This window comes from Mycteria americana, chromosome 2 (genome assembly GCF_035582795.1).
Source record: "Mycteria americana isolate JAX WOST 10 ecotype Jacksonville Zoo and Gardens chromosome 2, USCA_MyAme_1.0, whole genome shotgun sequence".
Classification (NCBI taxonomy): domain Eukaryota; kingdom Metazoa; phylum Chordata; class Aves; order Ciconiiformes; family Ciconiidae; genus Mycteria; species Mycteria americana.
The window spans coordinates 11,598,830-11,615,614 of record NC_134366.1 but is presented as its reverse complement, the minus strand read 5'-3'; the positions used below and the strand labels follow the sequence as shown (position 1 = coordinate 11,615,614).

General features: G+C 41.5%; 2 protein-coding genes and 1 long non-coding RNA gene across 6 annotated transcripts in view; 2 read left to right on the top strand and 1 right to left on the bottom strand.

Annotated features, from left to right (window-relative positions):
• The window catches only part of DYNC2I1 (dynein 2 intermediate chain 1), a 35,087-nt gene extending 28,364 nt beyond the window's left edge, over positions 1 to 6,723 (bottom strand). Inside the window, exons 1-3 of the mRNA XM_075492398.1 lie at positions 6,478 to 6,723; positions 2,124 to 2,177; positions 113 to 539 (exon numbers count right to left, since the gene is read on the bottom strand). Coding sequence (XP_075348513.1) covers positions 113 to 539; positions 2,124 to 2,177; positions 6,478 to 6,492 — 496 coding nt within the window. The 5' untranslated portion in view covers positions 6,493 to 6,723. The remainder of the gene's footprint in view (positions 1 to 112; positions 540 to 2,123; positions 2,178 to 6,477) is intronic.
• Positions 6,611 to 12,065, top strand: LOC142405289 (uncharacterized). Its single transcript, XR_012774120.1, has 3 exons — positions 6,611 to 6,706; positions 7,191 to 7,287; positions 11,789 to 12,065. It is a non-coding gene; the product is annotated as an uncharacterized LOC142405289 (long non-coding RNA).
• Positions 12,066 to 13,313: 1,248 nt separating this feature from the next.
• The window catches only part of ESYT2 (extended synaptotagmin 2), a 92,436-nt gene continuing 88,964 nt past the window's right edge, over positions 13,314 to 16,785 (top strand). For 2 of the 4 annotated variants that reach the window (XM_075492400.1, XM_075492401.1), the window contains exon 1: positions 13,316 to 13,893. In XM_075492400.1, the coding sequence (XP_075348515.1) occupies positions 13,534 to 13,893 (360 nt within the window). In that variant the 5' untranslated portion in view covers positions 13,316 to 13,533. Of the gene's footprint in view, positions 13,894 to 16,785 lie in introns of all 4 variants that reach the window. The other 2 variants (XM_075492399.1, XM_075492402.1) reach the window with 2 other exon arrangements.

Genomic DNA, 16,785 nt, shown 5'->3' with positions numbered 1-16,785 from the left:
CACACCTGCCTGCCTGTCTTTATCCTCTCTGTACAGATGGGGTATGGTTTCAGAGTATTTCTATCTAAATATCAAATATTTCAAAGTACAACAGCAATCCAAAGCAACTTACCCAAATGATGCCTGCTTTCTCTTCTTCTGTGATGGTCTTTATCTCTTCCTTCAAATGATTTCAGATTATTTTGTGTATCTATTTGCTTTAGCTCATGTCTTTTATGCTTTTTGTCTCGTTCTCTATCGCTCTCCCTGTCTTTATCTTTTGGTACACTGTATCTTTCCTTCTCCAGACTTGACTCTTGAAGCTTATCTTTGTATCTCTCTCTGTCTCCTTCCCTCTGATGCTCTTTCCCCCTTTCTCTCTCTCTCATTTTATCCCTGTCTCTTTCACCAGATTTAAATCTCTCTCTCGTTCTTTCCTTGCTCTTCCCTCTGTCTTTGCGTTCATGTTTATGAGTGTCTGGATCATGAACAGACTTCTCTTTCTGCTGTTTCTTTTCTCTGTGCTTTTGGTCTTCATTTTGACTATCTGGTTGTGATACCTGAAATAAAATTAAAAAAAAAATTAAAAATCTAATATTATAATTCAGCAATCTGTTTTGACATAGTATATTTATATGAAAAAAAATTAGTGGATTGCTAAGTATGAATTTAATTTACCAAACTGTATTAAAATGCTGATCTATTTCTAGGCTTACTTCATAAAATTACTAACATTATGTCTGTACTTATTGTAAAAAGAACTAATAAATGAAATAAATACTAAGCTGCATTTTCAATGTATTTGAAAAGAATTTGGTAAAAAAAAGAATTTACTGTGGAACTGTGCATTCTGTTTAGAGCTAGGTTGAAAAATTAACTAAGCATCTTAAAGCTGTTAGCTTATGTAGACAGAAACTGTGCCATCTTGTAAAATATGTTGCAGATATAAACAGTAGATATGATACCAAAACCAAATGATAGATAACTGGACATCCTGCAGCTGCCTTTAGAATAGAAGATTAGCTTTTACTTGAACAAGAAAGTGGCATATAAAAACTGTGGCCTGGATCCCTTGAGGATGCAACTATTCTTATATTTTTCTAAAGTCATAAGAGATTATATATTCCTGAAGCAAGTAGCACAACTCCCACTGATTTCACTAAATCCACGATTTCAGCTATTTACTCAATTCAGAGCAAACAGAACCTGCTTTGACTATAGTCAATGAGTAAAGTGAATTAAACTTTATCCATCTGTTTCACAGAAATGAAAGTCCAACCACACCACTTCTGTTGGAACTAAAGCATTTCAACTCAAATTTGTTTGCTTCAGCCCATATGGAAGTAGTGGAAATGTTACTGAATGTCTAAAAAATACAAAGTACTCATACTGTAGCACTGGCACTGAAATAATGGGGAGCTTTGCAATGTAATTGATAGAAAGCTAGGTAATAGATTAACAAGGAGGATGCTTTAGTTTATCAAAGGAACAATGAACATCTGCACAAGACATAGAAAAGAAGATATATATTGGAAAACAGCTTTTCAAAAATATGGTACAAAACTAATATGAGTATCAATGGTGTAACTGACTGGAGGCTGAATGCCTATTTGACCAGTGGGTAAAGTAATTAACCAGTTTAAAAGCGTATGACAAACATGATAGATGATGATAACAAATACAATACATAATATACATGTAGGAAAGTGAATAAGTATATAAAGCAGAGCTGTAACTTGGATTTGGGTGGCCAGCAAATCAGACCCCATTGTGTGCTGTGATTACCACAACAATGGTATTTTTTCCATTTACCTAATTAAGAAATCTGTAGAGTAATCTTATATGACTTGTGTAGCTAGAAAAAGTTGAGTGGGCCAGCCTCTGGACACCTTTGGACTAGACAGATTCCAGAACAGTCGGTTGCAGCAAGGAAGTTACCAGCTACACATTAAAGATCTGGACTGCTTGTATTCAATGATGCAGATTTAAAGTGTCTGGTGTACCAAAAAGCCTTATATTATAGATCCCACAAGGCAAAGTGGCTAGTAGAAAAAGCAGCGAACCCTCTATGTTTAGCCTGTCAATAAATTCCACTGCTGTAAGGTAACTTAAAAACAAAACTAGCAGAAATAAAATAAAATCACCCTAAGATGTCTCCTAAGTTCTTCTGATTTCCAAGTATCTTCTTTGGTTCTTCTCTAGAATAGAAAAGACAGCAAAAGACTGAGTAATCAATTTGCAGAGAGAAGTAAATAATTTAACAATTAATAGTTTTTAAAAGGAAAGGATCAAGGTATACATAGCAAGTACCACTGAATTTTGTAATGTAAACATTAATTTGATTTAGCCCTAATGTGTATACTTACAGCGTACCTGATCTGACTGGAGCTGGAAGAGGCCTGAAGCTCAGACTTCTACTCGGTTATCCAGCTCCATACACACATGGTAACCAATTTAGAGGTCAGTGCCTATGGTGGATAACAGTGCGGCCCTTTAAGGAAGACTTAAAATTAGTCTTCCAATGATAGACCAAATGGGTACACACAGTCAGGCCACTTTTGGAAAGTAATCAATGTATCAATGTCATTAGGTTCAACCTCCTGCTCTAGATCTTACATGTAATTTCTCTGCTCTTAGATTGAACTTCAAAGTCCTGGTCAGAGTCTTATCTAGGTGAAGTTTTAATATGTCTGAGGTTGGAGTTTTTCTGGGAAACCTGCTTCTTGGTTTTGAGCACTCTCAATTAAAAATATTTTCCTTATACAGAGTCGTAATTTCCCTTGCTGATAGTTAGGGCCACTACCTTCTGTCCTCTCACTGGTACATCTCAGAGCATAATTTGTCTCCACCTTTTCCACAGATCCTCTTTAGATACTTCAAGACAGCAGTTAGATCCCCTCTCAGTTTTCTTTTCTCTAGCCTGCATAGTTCCTTAGCCTCCTTCCCACATACATCAGGGCTCCAGCCCCATAGCCATCCCAGTGCCTCACTCTAGAATCTCTTTAGTACTGGGGGCCTTCAAACCAGACATAGTACTGCAGACAGGGCCTCACAAGTGCTGAGCAGAGGAGAATAGTCTTCCAGTATGCGGTTAACCATAACCACCTGAAGAGCACCCTGATGACTTACATTCAAGTTCCTGTCCACCAGGACTCCCAGATCCTTTTTCTGCAGAACCACTCACAGAGCCCTTTCACATGGCAAACAGTAAATACAGTATTTTCCTCAGTTTTTCTGTCTCAAATATTATTCATTTGAGACAGCCCATACTCAGATGTAAGAACATTTCAGGGGATAAATAACATGGGCAAGCAGTGAATCTAAAAATACCATGACAAATGTAATCCTTTTTTTTTTTTTCCCATCAGCAGGGATCTGACACAGCCACAACACATTTTTGTTAGATTTTTAAACACTAAAAGTTAAAAATAGATTACTGTGCATTTCAAGTGAACCCAGGAAGCTTCTAGTTTAATCATGCATCTCAAAAAATGCTGGCACAATTTTTCTATCAACTGTCACTCAATATTTTAAAATGGTTCGGACTACATGTGTACATGTGTAAGTTGACTGCCATATGAAATATTTGTATGTAGCACTGAAGAAAAAAGTAAAAAGATAATGAAAATAATCAGAGTATACAGGGAGACTGTTTCACTAGAATTCTCCCTAGTTAAATAGGTTATATTTCTTCTATCCTCATTTGCAGTTACTGACGTTAACTTCTTGGCTGCTGCTAAATAGATTAAACTAAAAAAGTCACATTGCTTGAGATCACTAAAGCAAATGAGGAATTTTAATCTATTGAATATTTTTAACTAGTTCATTTAAGGATGATGACTAGTCAAAGTGACATGACTAGGCTACACTTATTCTCAGATTTAGACTTGGTAACAGTTACTAAAGCAATTAAGAAAATAATTGCTGATAAATATTTGAATGATGAGCTGCACTGGTGGAAGAAAATAAACATATGGTGCCCATTTTTTGCTAATTGATTATATGGAAGCATCATTTTAGCAGTGTATTTTAATTCTTTAATTATTCTATATGAAGAAATTCTTATCTTCCCTAACTTGGATTTTATAGAAGATTGTAGTGGACTGGTAAACTTCATCTAAAGTCGATCAGAAGTACCAAGGCACCAGCCTTTGTAACAAAAAGAAAGTGCCCTTTAAGTTTTATTTTCTGCTGATCCTTAAAAAAGACAAAACAGTACAAATATTTACTGTTGCAGAAAGTCAGATGAGAAAGTAAAACCAAAGGTGATAATTTTCTTGAGTGGAGTTTTAACAAAGCCTAAGAAACTCAACAGAACTTGTGTGAGAGTAAGCTGGAAGGAAGGATATAGATGAGAAGAGAACAGAGTGCTGTATTATAGTCTCAAATAGTAACCTATTTAAAAGCCCTAATATATATGATTATGTTTTGGTTTTAGACAATATTTAGGTACATATCAGCAAACAAAGAAAGAATGTTAATGATGTTAATAGCCTAAAACCAGTATAACCAAGAGACAATATTAGATAAGGTAGTTTGAGATTTATTTCAAAGCTGAGGCAAAAGGCATGCAGCAAACATTTAGAGATGATTCGCTAGTACCCAAAAAGGTGCATCTGCCACTTTTCTAGGGTCTGTGGTTTTCATCTCACCACCACCACTAGAATCTGTTGCTTTTGTATATGATTTTCCACTTAATTCTCTGCTTTTGCAGGAGACTAACAAGCAAATAGAAAGAGATCTTTTATAAAGCTTAAAGAAACCTAATACCTTTGAGACCACCGTCCCTCTGTAAGTAGAGGAATCATTGTACACACAAAAAGAAATGTTTAAAACAAACTTTAAAAAGATTTATTGATGTTTCTCACCTGTCTGCTAATTTAAAAGTCCTTATATATTCACTTAAATCCAGATTAAGATTAGTTATTTAAACCACATTGGGGTTTAACTTAACTCATCCACCTGAGAGCATGGGGAGCTCATCAGCTGACATAAAATGCCATAGATTTACTGAACCGAAAAAGTGCTATGAAAATTTTTAACATTTAATAATCTGTCCTTTAAACTAAGCAATAAGTACGTTGCCTTATGAAGCTAGCGGAATAAAAGACCTTGCTACTTTAACTTTAGATAAACTCTTCAAGAGAGATCAAGGGGGGTTTCTTCACTCACAACCTAGAAAGACTAGAGGTTTTCAGAACTTAATATAAAGTTTTTAACTAAGTTAAGACCTCAGTTAACTGATTCTAGAGAAACAGAAAAACAGTAAGATGTCTGTAGATTTTAAGCCAAAAGTACTTTATTTTTTACATATAAATATTTATATTTTTTATTTCCAATATGAGTTGCCTATTTGAGAGCCCTCAAATAGGTAAACAGCATGAGTGATAGACTTGATAGAATAGAAACAGCAAAAGGAGGTTCTCATACAGCGTGGCTCTTAGTACAACTGCCTCTGTGTCTCTGGCAGTCTTATACCAACGCACCTGAAAAATTTTAGACCAAAGTTTAACTTCCCATCACAATTCACTAACTCACCTCTTTTCAGTTAAGACATTATTGATGTACCACAGTTACTGAAATATCTGAATGACAGTTTTTAGAGTGGTCCTAACATACTACTTCACATACCCTGCCCAGCCACTCTATTTCCTACTCCATTTTCTATCCAGCATGACCACAAAGTAATTACCTGTAAAATCCAGATTCACACAACGGTAATAAAAGTGATTTGATACTTCTGCTTTTTCAAGTGAATATGTAACACAGTAATTGATGTTAGCAGGTCAATGTGGTTTTGTTTCCTTTATTTTGGAGCTCTACAAACTTTTCATGAGTTAACATGCAAAATTTATGTGGGTTCCTAAAGAACTAAAACGCAACAATTAGCAGTTACAGGAGTATCAATTATTAAATATACTTTATCTACAATCTGAAACATTAACAGCTTTGGATATTTTCATAAACCACCTATCCTCTTCTGCAGAAAGATCTGTGGCGGATACAGTCTCATCCTTCTGCTTGAGCAATGACTTCCTTACTACCGCTACTTGGGTAAGAGTTTCATCGGCGTGCTGACAAAACAAGGAGACTTGAATTGTCGAAGGAGTGCCATCGGGGTTTCTCAGGGCCAGCAGAAGAAACACTTGGGCTCTTTCCCGCCTTTGCCCCCACAGATGCCCTGGCTTATTCAACGCCAGGGGACACGAGTGGGGGCAGCGAGACGCGGCCGGCTGAGGGGATGGCTTTGGCAGGCGCCAAGGCACCCAAGGCATAAAGGGCCTGGAGCAGGGGGAGGCTGAGCAGAAAAACAAGCCGGGCCGGGTGGCGGCCATGCCCCGCTGCCGCTGCCACCGCCCCCGGCGCCTCCTCAGGGCCCTCCTGGAAAGGGGGGAGGAGGGACGGCCCCGCGCGCGGTGCCGGCAGGAGTCGGGCCTGGGCGGCGCCGGCAGACTCGCCGGCTCCCGGAGCCCCGACCGCTTCCCAGCGGCCCCTCACCTTGTCACCGTCCATGCCCGGAGCGGGCGGGGCGCCGCGTCCCGCCACCACCCGCCGCCCCCGAGCGGGCAGGAAACCACGGCAGCTGCGTCCGGGCCTGCCTAGCAACAGGCGGCGAGGGGGAAACAGCCGATCGGCCGAGCGATGGATGAGCCGGGGCGCGCCGCCAGAACGGCAGGCTGCTGCTGCTGCCGCAGAGGATTGTGGGAAAGGGAGAGGGTGGCCGGCGGTGAGCCGCCGGGGCGCTTCATGGCGTAGGCTGCTCCACTGCGGCGCGGCGGGATGGCGTCCGGCCATCTCCAGCCCTTTCTTAGGGAGGAGCGGCAGTCTGGGATGCCTAAATTGGCTGCAGGAAAGTTTTCCTGCCCCAGCCGGTGCCCAGCTGGGTTTCTGGTGATGGAAGGGCCCTGGGGAGGGCTCGGACCCGCCGAGCACCATCCTGTGAGGCGGGCAGGGGGCACTCACCCAGGCAGCTTTTAAAGCACCGTTGTTCTCCTGTTCACTGCTGACCTTTTATAGGCTAAGTATACCATGAAACCATTCCTAATGGTAGCCGATTCACTTTTAGTAAAGTCATACATGATTACAGTGGAAAAAAAATGTTAAGGATAAGGGTGGTACGCTTAACTTAATGTGCTGTTTACCCAGATGTTTACCAGAGGCAGGTATGAAGCATACCTGTAGAAATAAAAATATTAATAATATTTCCACAGTAACAAATACCGGAGCTGTTTTCTGCAACAAAGAGCAAGTGGCAGCTTACCAAACACGTGAAACAAACAACGTAAACGATGATTGCCTGCAGGAAAGGTGTGCGCTATTTTCACAGCAAGTATTTACAACCTATTAACATGCAATTTAAAAGACCGGGTTAAAATTCCTCTAGGCACTTTTAACTTTGTTGCCTATTTTTTTCTTTTTGAGAGTTTTTTTTAAAAAAAGTTAATACGTCACTTACTGCTAATATTAATTATTTTTTTGTAAAAAACTGACTACTGGGGGGCGGGGGAGCAAAGGAAGACGCATTTCTGCATTTGAGAAACATTCTTGCCATAGTTCAACAGGAGTTTGTCACACTGACTTCAAAGACATAAAATTTAACCCCTTGTACTTGGCCTTATACAGCCAGTTGACAAATACATACAAAGCCTTGATACAGTTGCCTCTTATTCACATTTCCAGAATAATTAAAAATGCTGTAAAAGTTGCCTCACTGTCTGGACTACGAAATATTTTCCTTTATCATGTAGCAGAAAAGCAAAGGCAAATTAAGCAAGCAATTAGGAGAGGAAAAAAAACCCTCAATATTTTATTAAAAAAAACCCCAAACCAACAAACCACCATTAACTGTAACTATGACCTTTAAGGGCTAAATTACATCCACTAAATATAACCATCTATGGATACTAAACTATTTATAAACATTCTTATGAATGATTTAGCTGTCTTTGGCAGAGCAATAATCTAAAAGCATTTTATATCTTCTTCCCTGAAAAATAAAAATGCACTTATAAGCCATCTTAGATTAACTCAAAGAGCTCTTCAGTCAAAGTGGTGACAGTGTTACAAACACATGGAACTAGGCATCTGCTTAGTAAAGGATACTCTACAGAAATGCTGTCCTACATATAGAGGCTGAAGGACAAAAGCTACCTTCAAATACTGTAATTGAATTTTGTTTTTTAACAACAATATAGCAAATACATGTAACTAAAACTAGCAAATGTGACACTGATACCAAAGACTGGACAGAAGAAAAAGCTTTTTTTCAAGTTCTGGTCCTACCATCTACTCTTTAGAATATGCATATGTATTTGTTACCAAAAAAAAAATCAGTTTTGGCTGCCAATAGCTTTTTCTTACCCCTACTAGAGTATACTAGTCAGGCAGCTTTACTGTAAGAGAAAAATTACAGATGTGGGAAGGCACCACTAGAGGGTTTGGAAAGAACTTTTCAAACCATAAAGCCAGGGATCAAACTGAAGCTTAACTGCTGCATGAGAACACAAGCTGGAATAACACCTTTGGAATAACAGAACTAAAATTTGTGCATGTTTAAGTGTTTCCACCATGTATTAAAGGAAACTACAGTTTCTCACCAATGTAGTGGAAAAAATGAATACATCAGTAGTTCTACTGTTTTGATAAAAATGGCTGTTAGAATCATGTGAATACAGGCAATAAAATGGCACATATCTGTTGTATTACTAGACAGCATAAAAGGATGCCCTAGCTTTCTTTGGAAAGAAAAGTGTTGTAAACAAGGCTTTTGGTAGCCTTGGGAATTTTAATACAATTTTAGCTTCTACATGCTTTTCTCTTGTCTGGCTTGGTACATAAATCTTCTTCTTCACCTGCACTGTTATCTGAAAAACAGGAATATGAAATAACTCTGCTTTATACATTCTGCAGTAATAAGCTATTTGTTGTCTTTGGATGTTCCTCTAATCCTGTGAAGCAATGTTGCATTTTTCTTCACCTCTGTATGGAATGACACACCACAGCATTACACCAAAAAATTACTGGAAATATCAACCCTCATAGGGACAACTTGGCAACCCTCTACTATGCTTAAAGATGATGATTCATTATTACAAAAAAAAAAAAAAAAGAAAATAATGCTTTTTTGTATGAAGGAAGAGACTTGTTAGGATCTAAGCTTTGTAGCTGTATTTTTTCACTTTTTTTAACCAATTTCTGCTGCGGCTTATGAAGATGAGATGAAAACTCAAATATTGCTATCAATGGAGGTGCATAAATGACCTCTTGCAAAGTGTTCAAAATGCTTCTGTTAGTCAGTCCTCCAGGTTCATAAATAGAAACAGCAAAAATGTGGATCTCTGAAGTAAACTTTGTGCCTTTGGTTTTGAACTGTAACTTGTAAGAATCCCATTAGGGAAAAAAAAAGGAGATTATAATTATTGTGAAAACTTATTAAGAAACACATTTTAGTGGAAAGTATTTCTGTCTTCAGGAACAATAAATATTTGAGGATCTTACCATGAGAGTACAATTTATGCATTCAGTGAAACTGAAGCCAGATTGGGTGATACCAGGGATCAGACGTGTTTGGTTTTGTTCCAGACAACAGAAGCTCTATGTACTGAACAGGTATCGTAGAGTATTCTGACTCTTCTTTGAGCTATATATTAGATAATTTGAAGCAGGCAGAAAATATTTGTGCTATATGCTAGATAATCTGAAGCAGGTTAAGACAGCTGGATAAAGTCAAACATAGAAGTAGTGAGCATTCCATCATGAGAATTTACTACAATGAGACTGCATGTAAACAATATTTCCATTAATAATTCCAAAATTTTTAGGAAAAAACTCCTGAGTAAACATTCTCAGCTTTCTAGTCAATCTACTATAAACCTGTAGAGAGAAGCATCAGACTGAAATAACTCTGTTGGGTAAAATAAGGTATAATATAAAATATTGTTCTTCAGGAAGATTAACTGTTACTGACAATGGTCAAGAAGCAGCAATTAAAATGGCTTCCAAACCATGTTTTCTTGTGTGAAATCCAAAGAAGTTGGGGAAACTTAGATTTTCTTTTTTACCATACAAACTGCATTTTGCCAATTTTTCTCATCCTCAAAAACCCAGATGTATAAATCAGATATTTTGAGAAGTTATTCAAGAATAGTGTCAGCACTTACTGGAAAAAAAGCATCACGGCAAACTGATATGATGCAAGGTCAAGATCAACATAGTAAGACACTACTTTGATTCCAATGGAAGCTATTGAGCTTGAAAAAGCAAAAAAGAAATCCAATAAAAAGGAGGAACAAATACATATGGCTAAGAATGGGCATAAAGGAATACTGCAAGCAAAAAGTATTAATTAAAATTCTAAGAAGGCAACAGACTTACAAAGCAGGATATGAAAAGAATATTATTTAAATTAGATAAATCAGCTCTGTAGCTGATACAATTCACTATAGGATACTTAAGGAAAAGTCAGAGTAATCTCTGTACCGTAAGTGAGTATCTTCAAGAGTTCCCGATGCATTGAAGACTGCTATCGTAAGTATTAAAAAATAGGATCAGGAAATAGGTGAATTAACAATTCCAAGATTCTCAAGCAAATTATTAAACAATTTATCAGCACCAAAAAGATTAAACAAATAACTTGTGTTATCCAGAACATTTTATGAAAAACTTTATAATAGAGTAACTGACCCTAATTTATCCCCTAGCAGCAGAGTTTATATCTTGATTTTAACAAGACTCTCTTGTCCCTATTATAGTAGTGGCATGCTAATTTCATACCACCCAGTTTCTTCACCAAAATACTGCGTGGGGCCAAGCCAGTTATCTACAGAAGTTCTAAGAAGTTAGTGGTCACCTCTTTATCAGAACTTTCTATTGATGTTACAGATAAATGCTATCAAATTAATGCTACAAGATCTTCCTTCTGTTTTCCCATTTGATTGGCACAGTATCACCCACCTTTAGTGCTGATTAATCAAACTTCCATATCAACTAATGAATTACGTTGCCGAGGATCAATGCTAGGCTGTCAGGCCTACAGTTACGTGTTTGTCATCCTAAATGCTACTACAAGATTAATTTTTTTTCTGATGTACTGCTCCAGTGTATTAATACTGACTGTACAGGGTACTTTACAAATTCTATACCCAGCTCATTTGCAGAATACACACTGAGACATAAAGGAGAGCAGAATAAGATGCAGCATATGGTAAAGTGTTAGCTGGCAAACATCATGTTAATTCAATCACTTTTTTTTTTCTTGTTTTGAATTTTCATTTTGGTTTGTGGTACAGTTGTATTCTGTTTCAGATGCTGTGAAGCCAGATAGGGAAGTAAAATGGAGCAATGGAGTCCAAGACTGAGAGAAAAGGGCTTGAAAAAATGAGAAAATAATAATATTGGTTGTAATGGAGGCAGAAAACACACAATACGGCCATTTGTACTAGGTGTTACTGAAACTTGGGAGTCAGGAGTTCACAAGAAAGTCTATATAGCAAACTAAGTAATTTGAAGAGGAATGCAATAAATGCAAAAAGTCACCCACATTTACGGTAGTTTGATACTATTGTCACAGTCGTACTTGATACCCCCAGTTTAAGGTAACAAGCTTTTATAGGGTCTTATGCTGCCCTTCAGTCCCCTTACTCTTACAGCCTGTAGGTGTTTTGAGTTCTCTAGAAGTAAAGACCCAAAGTAAGTAAATTGTCATTTCAAAGCTTGGATTACCATATAGTTGTAAATTGTTGATTCTGTTACTCCTTTTTGTATCATTTGGTCGTTCTGAATTTTCATCCTGACTAACCTAATTATACAGGTGGAGAACACACACCGTCAATGGCAAAGAGGGAGTAAAACAGAGCAACATGAGCCTATGGCCAGAAATTTTTTTTGCTTAGAGTGGTCCCTTGTGTCTGACAGCAGGCATGGATGGAATTTGGAAAGACGATACAACAGAACAGCACATTCATTTGTCAAGATACGGATTCTTTTTCCAATTCTGCTGTGCAGCACTGAGCAAACAACTTTTCCTTTTGTGCCATTGCCTTTCTGATTTTCCATTTCTCTGGATAATTGAGATGAGGTTGCTTTCACTTAAGGAAATGAAGCTTATGCAGCTTTCCTATTTGTCCATTTGTATGTGTTTTCATAACTTTTCAGCCTATTGGCTAAATTCGTTCTGCCCTCTTCCTTGCCTGCAAATACTAGCCTTGTAAAGTCCTAAAAATTTTGTGAAAATTGGCAGCTGAAGAGAGGAGAAAGGACCCTCATTCCTGCTAACTGAAAGGTTGGCTATTTAAAGCCAAAAGAAAAAAACCTCGTGGTAAATGCTGAGTTTAGTCAGCAAGTGCGTACCAGCAAACTGATTAGCACACAACTAAGGACAAGCAACAGCTGCCTCTTCCAAAACTGGTGGTTACATAAAAATTATTGAAAAGATAAAGGAATGGTAGGAGGAATGATGGGGGAACCAGGTGTTACTGTGAGAAAGGGATACAGGACACAAGCCTGTAGAAAATCAGTTTAGTTCCACAGATCAGGGCTTGTGTAATCCCCACCGCCTGGATCATGGGTGCCACGCTAGGTACTCTGGTGTATTAACAAGACGAGAGAGGAGTCAGCTTTGTCCGAGGATGTGTGAGCAATGCTTCAGGAACACTTGTTGTAACTAAGGAGTGGAGTGACGGGCCTCTGGTTCCTCTGAGCTACTGATCAGTCAGTCCTTTAATAATATCCCCCAATAGAGAACAAAGAAAAATATGAAGCTTGTTACTGAAAGGTGTAACAGGTAGAAACCATTCAACTGCATACATGACTGAAGAGAGCTGGGAGATGGTGTGGTTTGCCTGTGAGGAAGCACACACTAGCACGTTCATGGTCCCTAATGCCTTGGCAAGCTGGTTCTGCTTCGTGCCACCCAGCAACGTTTCCTTGTTACGGCCCCCTCTTCCCCCTCGTTGCCCTCCTCGTTCCTGCGAGGCCAAGCAGCCATGGCCGGTGGCACTACAGGCGGGTGGTTGGGCTGGCTGTCCCCAAGCGTAGACGGGCGGGGGGTCCGAGGCGACGGGGGTCCCGGCAGCAGTAAGGAGAGCTCGGCCAGAGACGGCGACGATCTCCTCCGGGCCCGGATCCCGTCGTGCGGGGCGAACCCGCGCTTCCTAGGGCAGGCCTAGAAGGGAAGGATGAGAGAGAGTAACGCCGGCTCGGGCCCGGCAGCGGGGAGAGGGCCGCGGGACGCCCGGCTGCCCGGGGCGGGGGGAGGTGGCAAAGCAGAGAGGGCGTTGGTGCGGCGGTGGCCGGGGACGAGGCGCCTCCCCGCGGTGGCACAACCCGCCCCCCGCCGCACCACCCTCCCCGCGGCGGCGGCGCTGCTTTGGGCCGGGCCGCCCCGAACCCGGAAGCGGGCGGTTGGTGTCGGTGCGCGGCGAGCGGGGCCGGGCGCAGGATGCGAGGCGCCGCCGCCGCCCTGCCCCCCTGCCCGCTCGCAGCCAGCGCCCGAGGAGGAGGAGGAGCAGCAGCGGGAGGAGCGGCAGCAGTAGTAGGAACCGCCGCTGCGATAGCATGAGCGGGGCCGCGGCTAAGCAGTCCCCTGGCGCGGGGTCCGGCACGGATCCCGCCGCCGCGGAGAAGGCGGCGGCTGGGGACTCGGTGCCGGAGCCGCCGCCGCCGCCGCTGCTGAGCGTGGACGTGACGGGTTTGGTGTCGCAGTTTGCGAGGAGCTTCGTGCTGATCTTCCCCGTGTATGTGCTGGGCTACCTGGGGCTGAGCTTCAGCTGGGTCCTCATCGCCCTGTGCGGGCTCTTCTGGATCCGCAGGCACCGCGGCGGCAAGACCTCCCGCCTGGGCCGGGCACTCGCCTTCCTGGAGGACGAGGAGGAGGCGGTGCGGCTCAGCGTCTCCTCCGCAGATCTGCCTGCGTGGGTGAGTGGCCAACACCCTTCGGCGCTTCCGAGGAAGCACCCGCGCCCGGCGGGCAGCGCAGCCGCCGGGCGGGCTGGGGCCTGTCACCTCCCCGGGAGCTGCGTGACGCCCACCCCCGGGGCGGCCCCCTTCTCCCTGGGCTGCGGGGGAAGAGGCTCGCGACAGGCCGGAGGCCGGAGCCCCCGAGCCGGCCTGGTGGGAGGGAAGGGGTGGGGAGATGGTATCTCCCGCGCCCCTAGGCTACTCGTCCCGGTTTGCCAGCCTCTTTCGAGACCTGGCGTCCAGCGGCGGGAGCGGCGTTGCCGGACGTGGGCAGGCAGAGGGACCCTCCCTCCGCCGGGGTGGCCTGTCCCCGCGGCCCGCCCGCCCGCCACGGCGCGGCCACCTGGTCCGTTAGCACCCGCGGCAGCTGAGGCAGCCGCGGCCGCGTCTGCTGTGTGGTGACAGCCCCGCGGCGCTGCCGTGCAGCGCTGAACCTGTCATGGCCGGGGTTTCCCTCGCAGAAATAAACTTTACCTCAGGGTTTGGGTTTTTTTCCCTGCAGATGCCAGTGACGCACACGTTCTGGATGTAGTGAGGGCTCCACGGGGCACAGATCTTGTGACTTGGGCAGGAACCTCTTCTTAAAGAGTTGAGATTAGAGGCAGACAGAATCGGTATCTTAATGGTTTTATAGTTTTCAGTAAAGCGTTACTTAATAGGGAGTGACAGAAAAATGAAGTGGTGTTTCTGACCGGTTTCAGGGAGGATTAAGGGAAAGGGGCTTTGGTGGTCTTATTTGTGCATTGTTGTGGTTGGTTTGAAAAGGTTTTCTTTGAAAGTGGAGTCTTCCTTTGAAAGTTTCAGACTTTCTAATAAGTCTTTAGAACTACCATTATTATTTTTTTTTTCTCTGAAACTCAGCTTCCAAGTTGAATACTTTGTCATTTTTACTTTGGAGGATTAACAGTTTTTTAAATACAGCTGACAGCCAGCCACCCGACAGTGTCAGTGCTCATCCAGGCCACCGTATGTCCTGGTCTGCCCCGGTGATCTGCTGTGCTGAGCTTGCTGCTCTCTTAGTCCCCATACCTGAAGTCTTGAAGGTTTCCGCTAAATCTTTCCGTGTGATTTCCACTCCTCAGTAATAGCCATCCACATCTCTGCTAGGTACTCTTTGCAGTGACTGTGCATCAAGCAGTGTTGCGATGATAAGTATCCAAGTAGCTGTTTTCTTGTGATCAAATTGTTGTACCTAATGTGACCTGTCCCAGCTCTATTAAGGAAGTTATGGGACTTCCAGACATCTGGAGAGAATATAGTGTGTAGGTGTGAAATGGGAGGCTTTTTTACTCCTATTTCTTCATCCCTTTTACCCAAGTTCTAGTGGAAGATCATGGTAAAAATGGGGACAGTGTTAAAAGAGATGAGGTGGTTTTACTGCTTGAAGCTGAGATGTGAGTGTTAAATAATGTGGTCAATAGCTCTTATGTTAGCTCTATGTTGTGGTTTTTTCCGCTGTAATCATGCAGTCATATAATGGAAGCATTCTGATTTGATGCATTTAAAATGAATGAATTGAAGCTAGATTTGTTATGGAGGGTTGTATATAGTAACTATCTGCTGCAACTAAACAGTAGATATTCAAGCTTACTGCTGTGTGTAAATTTATTTTAAGTCACAGTTTGTTACCTTTGATAAAATGGCGATTAATTCCTGTGTGGAGTTGTCCAAATAACTAAAGATTTAGAAAGGGGCCTCTTGACTGAAGTCAGAGGCAAAAAATCAGAGGAATGAGTGCTGGCTGCAAACACCTGCATATCCTATGGTATTATGAGAAACCAACTGATCAATATGGAGGGTTTCCCCAGAAGTGTGACCTTCTGATACATTAGTTGGCAGATGTATTGTAAATCACTGTTGGTTTTTTCGTGTGGTTGTTTGGGTTTTTTTTCCCTCTTTAATATGTTCTTAAATTTTAAAGGTCTTGGTTCTTTTCTTTCTGCTGACATATATGCTATATTCTGGAAGTATCATCCTTCCAAATAAATGTAGCTTCCGGATGAAATGCAATCTGGAAAACAGAGGTCTTCTGAGAACTGAAGGCCCACTTAAATCAAAAGTGGTCTTCAATGTCTGCTGTCATAGTCATTAAGCTTTATATGAGTCTTTTTGCTGCCTCCGTAATGTGTCTTGGAAAACTGCTATTCTCCTTCCTTCTGCTTTATGTGTGTTGTCTTGGAGATTCATGAATTTCAGTCGTATTTCAAATAAGAGCTATTGGATGGTATATGGAGCCTGACATCTCTTTAATAGGTATTGAGTTTATCCATCTCAATGTGAGCTCCAAACTGGACTGTGTTCCCTTGGTTTCTGGTCAGGGAAATAAACTTTAAATTACTTGAGTAGGATAGTGCTGTGTTTTAAATATAGGAAATTTTTTACTGTTTTGGGACTGAAACTGAGATGTGATAAACCATTTTTCAACTAAAATTATGTAACATCCCAAACATTTATTTGACATGTGGTATCCTTCTGGGCTCTAGATTGGAATAGAACTTCAGCTGAGCCAGCAGGGTATGTAAGGTGTGATCCCCCCCCCCCCCCCCCCCCCGCCCCTTCCTTGGGATTGATTGCTGCTTTAGCAATTCATGTTAAGTATTCAGTAATAGTGCATCAAGTTATTTATTTTTAAGAAAGTGGTTATTGCAGGAGTAATGAATTAAGATTTTTCTGCTGGCACTATGCTCAGTTACAACTGGAAAGTGATACTGTTGTACTATCACACTAGAGTTCGTAATGTTAATTATTAATTTCCTAAATTAGATTTACCTCTTCCATAAGCAGGGGATTATACAATAGGAATATTCTGTACTGTGCATGTAAAATGAATTAATTCAACATGAATGCAAG